Source organism: Cydia pomonella, chromosome 17 (assembly GCF_033807575.1).
Source record: "Cydia pomonella isolate Wapato2018A chromosome 17, ilCydPomo1, whole genome shotgun sequence".
Taxonomy (NCBI): domain Eukaryota; kingdom Metazoa; phylum Arthropoda; class Insecta; order Lepidoptera; family Tortricidae; genus Cydia; species Cydia pomonella.
Window position 1 is genome coordinate 6,755,359 of NC_084719.1, and position 6,454 is coordinate 6,761,812.

Sequence of the window (6,454 nt, forward strand, 5' to 3'; positions counted from 1 at the left end):
CTGCTAACTTATCTTGATTTGACTCTAACTAGCTGACTTCGTATCGTATTATATATGTATGTATAGTCCCAAATATCTCCTTTTATCCAATCATTATTTTACAGATGTTAATAACTTTTTAAATAAGTACCCTAGATACATATTTTTTTCGGAGCAATTGTGGCATTTCCCTATTTATAAGATGTTTAAAACCGGCCAAGTGCGAGTCGGACACGCGCACGAAGGGTTTCGTACCATCTATAAAAACCCTTAAATATTTACAGTGAATTTATTGAAGTCTAACAGTGCAGGTAACAACAGGCAGACAGGTACTATGTAAAATGAACTTTTTTATGAGAAAATCTTTATTTACATAATGGATATATGAATGCATGAATGAATGAATAAAGCTTTATTTGATTCCATACAGATTACAATTAAATATTCATGAAGTAAGGAAAAAATAATAACAGGTACATTATGGATCGTAAATTAAATTAATATATTTGAATAAATTATAAAGGAATAATATTAACAGCATGCAATAACTTCATTTAAGTAATTTTTATATAGGTATATTATCATTTTAAGATTTTTATATTATCTTGTTGATTTTTTTTAAATACACTTTTCGTCAGTTGCGACATTTGTGACATCTATTGTCAAGTACTAGTACTGATAAATCCACTACTTGACGCTAGATGTCGATTACGAAAATAATAAGCGTTTTTGGTACGAAAACTGATGTATGGAGTAGGTACTTGACTCATTTGTACATTTAATCAATTGATTACATACCATTAAATATGCTCATAGATGTGTTTACTTTGATCTACTTATTGGCCGCTTATTATGGCACATATAAACATGCTTCGATATTCGAGTACAAAAAATAATCAATCTTCAGCTCCCCTTATTTGTCATAAATATAAATATCCTTTCACCCGCTTCGCATACCATCCAATAATTATTCACTGCTCGAAATTGCCGCCATTTTCCTCTAAAATACAATCACAAGGGATCAGGTAACAGTTAAACCTCATCAGTCATTCCTGATACGTTGATAAATAAATACGGATTCAATTGTTTTATTGGCCGAATGGTTAATAATTGGTAATGGAAAAGATATTTGGACTGTTTTTAGGATACGAGAATGAAGCGAGTTGAATGTTAATGAAGGCATTTAATTACACAGATGGAGGTTGTTTTTGGTGGTTCACGTAAATTTTGACAACTATATAGGTTAAATAAAATAAAATATTACACAAGCCTTATTGAGCTTAATGTGGGACTTATATATTATATATATAGTTGTCTAGGTACCTATCTAGACAACTATGTCGAAAATTTAAAGGGCCATGTGTACTGTAAAATGTTGTACGATACTTTTCGCACTTGTATCGTAATGTACTATTTCAATTACAATCGACCTCCTTAGCTTAGCAAATTTTGCTACAGACTGTACTACCCACTACCTATTTTCATCACTCGTGACTTTGAAATAATGGCCAATACCTTGCTACTAATATTATATACCATTGATACTACTTAAAAACTACTTACCCTATCACTTTGACGTCACAATGGTGAGGCTTCATTGTTTGTATTGTAAACAAACTGCAGTAGGTAACCTATAATTATACATGCATCATGCAATGCTTTATTATATTATATGATATAAATAGAATAATTTATGTGACAATATAACATTGACATGTTATGAATGACAAAAGGACGTTTAACGTATATAAAAGTAAATAAGACACTATCAGTTTTAAGAAAACGCCATGCATCTTTCCTGCATTTTCATCCTACTGTGCGTAGTTTTTTGTGTCTTACATAAATGCAAGGCCACCAGTAATGATTCGCAATCATATTTCACCGAGGCATCAGAAGAAGCATTATCTGAAGATGGAAAGCTTAGTTTTGCTTAGTTGGCAATGAAATACGGCCAGTCCGTTGAACAATATGATGTGACAGCTGAAGATAGCTATATCCTTACAATATTTCATGTTACGAAAGACCTTATTAATCGTAATAAGCCCATACTGCTCTTCCATGGACTAATAGATTCATCCGATACATTTTTAATAAGAGGTAACAGCTCATGGGTTGTCAATATACCTGAGGCAGGCTATGGAGTTTAGGTCGGTAACAACAGAGGAAATTTATACGGCCGAAGACACATCAGCTTAAATCCTGACACAGATCAGAAGTTCTGGGATTACAGCTTACACGAAATCGGTTATTACGACCTCGCTGCTACTATTGATTTCGTGCGCGAAAAAGCGAACTGTCACAGCTTTTTGACTGTCGGCCATTCTCAGGAAACTTCTGCGCATTTTGTACTCACTTCATTGAGACCAGAGTATAATGATAGGATATCATTGTTCATCGCCTTAGCACCTGTAGCTTATTTAAACTACTTGGAGCTACCATTATTAATTGCTGCAGGAGCGGGACCAGCTATCGCAATGCTTTTAAGATCACTAAACATCAATGATTTGCTACGAAACCATAATGTAGCTTTTGTGTGCAGATCTTGTAACTTTTTTATGTAGCAAAAGTATACTCAGTTATCTTGGATATGGTTTTGGAACGCTCTTCCCATTTGCTGAAGAGTTTTCAACAATAGTTGTCTTTAGACATTATCCTGGAGCCACATCAAGACAGAGCTTAGAACATTATAATCAGATTGTATTAAGGCGTCAGTTTTCTCAGTACGACTACGGATATTTTAGAAATCTGGTAGGTAAATTATGGAAGTATAATTATACCCACCAGAGTATGACCTCACAGCCGTAACTACTAAGGTTGCTTTGTTCGTGGGTAATTCTGATGGGGTATCTAAGGTGAAAGATGTGGAACGCCTGGGAAACACACTTCCTAACGTGGTGCACTTTGAGGCGATGGATCTGGAACGGTGGAATTATGTAGACTTCGTGTGGGGAAAGAATATATTTTCCCTACTGTTCTAGAACTTCTAAAAACTTATAACTGAGTGGATTATTGATTAATTTTTAGCAGAGTTTAAGTATGAAGCTTATTTAGATAATATTTTCTTGCTATCAAACGATTAATGTATATGAGCTTTTAACAACTAGTGACCTTTCTTGAACCTGTACCTTTATATTTCTTGCGAAGCGAATATATCATTTAATATACCTTCATGTAAAACTTGAATTAGGTATTCAATCATTCCTTAAGAACTACTTGTTTTAGCTGTGTATACGTAATAAAATATATGTATTAACCTATCAATTTTTTTTTGTTAGTTCTTAATAATTTCTAACCGCTTGAATATAAATTTACTTCACCACTTCTGGTCGTTGTTTATATGGTAGTCCGACACTTGGTGTTATATATGATGTTATATAACATTATGTGACAGGGACAACATAATAAAAAAAACTGTCAGTACTATTGTGTTGTTTCAGACACACTAAGTATGTCATATAACGGTGGACCCAATTTTGGACAAGGGTTGCCTTTTAATTCGGTATTGCAGGTTTGTAACCATACTAAGGTCGCTTGTGGCCCTGAGTACCCGATATTTCTACTGCAAGCGCCGCAAACTCGCATGCGTTCGAAAGAACGCATACTCGCGGTGACGCTCCACCAAAGTTATAAAACTATGTATAATTATATATTTATGTTGGAAAACACGAAACGAGTATGTATTTAGTTCGACTCATTTCCCTAACAAATTTCAAAAATACACGTATCTCCTTCCGGAAGAAAGCAGACAACTTGTATGTTGTTTTGCAGGTAAGAAAAAAGTGGGAAGCAACTTGTCAAGTGGGCATTTTTATAGCCTTTTTCCCACTATTATGTACCTATTGTGTTGTGTACAATAAAACTGCCAAATAACTAAACCTAGAACTTTTACTAGCAAAAACTAAATATTTTCATAGCCGAGTACAACGAGTATAAACAGGGGAAATATATATGCCGATATGATTTATTTTATATTCTTGTAACATTTTGGAGAGTTATTTAATACTGATTATAATTTACTTTACTGCTTTGCTTATCGATAACAGTTATGTCGATATTTCCGTTTGTCAATAGAGTCATACCAAGATAAGTTGGCAGCAATTTTGACAGTCCAGACAGTGCAAGTGTTATTTTAAACGACACAGGCTGGGCTATCCAAATCGCTGCTAAATTAGCGTGGTCTGACTTTAGGTATAGTTATTTGGCGATTTTATTGTAACTTCAACTGTGCAACTTCAAATAACAATGAAAAACTGTAAAATGGGACACAAAAGTGGGAAAAAGGGTATAAAATTCCCACTTGACAAGTTGCTTCCCCTTTTTCTTCTAACAGGCCAATTAAATGAAAGAGAAACGCGATAGAGCCGAAAGAATCATTATTTAATAAATGAAACACTTTTGCAAAAAGAAGATTTTATTTTAGCGTCTAAATAATAATTATATTATTTTCTTCAGTTCCTATATTTTTCTAAGAGTTCTAAAACGGGTGGGTAAAGATATTCAGACATGATATCTTTTCCCCACACGAAGTCTACATGATTCCACCGTTTGAGCTCCATCACCTTATATTGCAACACGTTAGGGAGTATATTATTCAAGTGTTCCGTGTCCTTTAGCTTAGACACACCATCAGAGCTACCCACGAACAAGGCAACGTTGACAGTCACAGCTGTCAGGTTATAGGCTGGTGGACTTTCACTTCCATACTTAGCCAAATTTCGGATAGTTCCGTAGTCGTACTGAGCGAATTCACGTCTCAAAACAATTTGATCATAATGTACCAAGCTTTTCCTTGACGTTGCGCTAGGATAATGACCGAAAACAACCCCAGTTAAAAACTCTTCTTCAAGCCCTGCTGGATCAAAGCCCGCCAACGGGAAGAGCGTACCAAAACCACATGCAACATAACTGACTACGCCTTTGCTACATAGTAGAGTTACAAGGTTTGACGCTGCGCTATGATTTTCCAGTAATTCATTGATGTTCAGCGTTTTTAATAACGCCGCAATAGCTGGTCCCGCTGCTGCTGCGATGGATACTGGTGGCTCCAAATTGTTCAGATAAGCTATAGGTGCTAAGGCGACAAATAATTTTATTCTGTCATTGTACTCTGGTCTCATTGAAGTGAGCACAAAATGCGCTGAAGTTCCCTGAGAATGGCCGATGGTTAAAATGCTGGCAGAATTTGTTTTATTGCGAATGAAATCTATTGTAGCAGCGAGGTCATAGTAGCCAATTTCATGCAAGCTGTAATCCCAGAATTTGTCATCTTTGCCCGGATTCAGAGTGACATGTCTTCGGCCGTATAAGTTCCCTCTGTTATTACCGACCCAAACTCCGTAGCCTGCCTCAGCCAAAGTGTAAACCCATGAGGTATTTCCTCTAAGCATATACGTGTAGCATGAGTCAATTATACCATGGAACAGCAAGATAGGCGTGTTAGTGGCATTGAAATCTTTTGCGACGTAGAAGATCGTAAGGATGTAGCCATCTTCAGTGGTCACGTCATATTGTTCGACGGACAGGCCGTATTTGGTCGCCAACTGTGGAAAATCAAGCTTTCCATCTTCAGATAAAGTCGCTTCTGAGACTCTGGTAAATAGCGAATCAGTATCGTTCTCCGCCTTGCTTGTATGCAAAATACTTAATACGCACAGTATAGTGATGATGACACGAGATAAATTCATGATTTTTTCTTTATGACTGATGATAACTTTATCAACTGCCTTTTATACCTTGAAGTTTATTTATCATGCGTAAAGTTATTATTACACCTAAGTAAATAAAATGGGTCGAAAAATATTGTTTCCACTTTGTTATTAGTCACACCCCAGTAATAAGTGTACGTTAATTTGCGTAAAATTATGTTAATTTACGTGTAGGGCATAAGTGAATTTGGTAGATATCAAGCATCATTCATGAAAACGCGTGCCTTAACTTGAATTATCATGTTATTAAAGGTTCGATTTGACAAATCTGCGTGTCATCGTGAATGGCACGAACTATATAATATATTTTGGAGTGCTATAAAATTAATAGGAAGACTAGGATATAATTATACGATAGGATTGCATCATATTCGCCCTAATTATAGCCATTATGTTTGCGAAATAAATAAATAAAGCCAATTCATATATTTTGGCTGGTCTGACGTTGACATGTTCTATGGGAGAGTAATTTTTCTTTCGCGATTTTGTGGTTGGCCCCATGATAAAAGTTGCTCAGTATATCCTACATATTCACACTCAAAATTATTGCAGGTGACTAAATTTACATCCTGTATAAGTATGATATTAAAATTTGTTTAAGTGTGGGATAGTTGATAAGTTTAAAACACGTGTTTGCTTCCGGAGCCAGTTCCTTTTTTGACCAACAATAGTAGTAAAATGTTTCTCGTCCCAAAAAAATACTCATGTCTCCAAAAAATATGAAAAAAAAATCGTAATAAATGGAAACAACAGCGAACATGATCGGCCCA

General features: G+C 35.3%; 1 protein-coding gene across 1 annotated transcript; it reads right to left on the reverse strand.

Annotated features, from left to right (window-relative positions):
- Positions 1–4,427: 4,427 nt before the first annotated feature.
- On the reverse strand, positions 4,428–5,663 carry LOC133527099 (lipase 1-like). The gene has a single exon (XM_061863989.1). It carries the CDS (start codon positions 5,661–5,663, stop codon positions 4,428–4,430), a length of 1,236 nt encoding a protein of 411 aa, XP_061719973.1.
- Between the last annotated feature and the right edge of the window lie 791 nt (positions 5,664–6,454).

Bases quoted from the DNA above. Each gene is read 5' to 3' on its own strand.
- LOC133527099 (XM_061863989.1), bottom strand. From the start codon at position 5,663: ATGAATTTATCTCGTGTCATCATCACTATACTGTGCGTATTAAGTATT.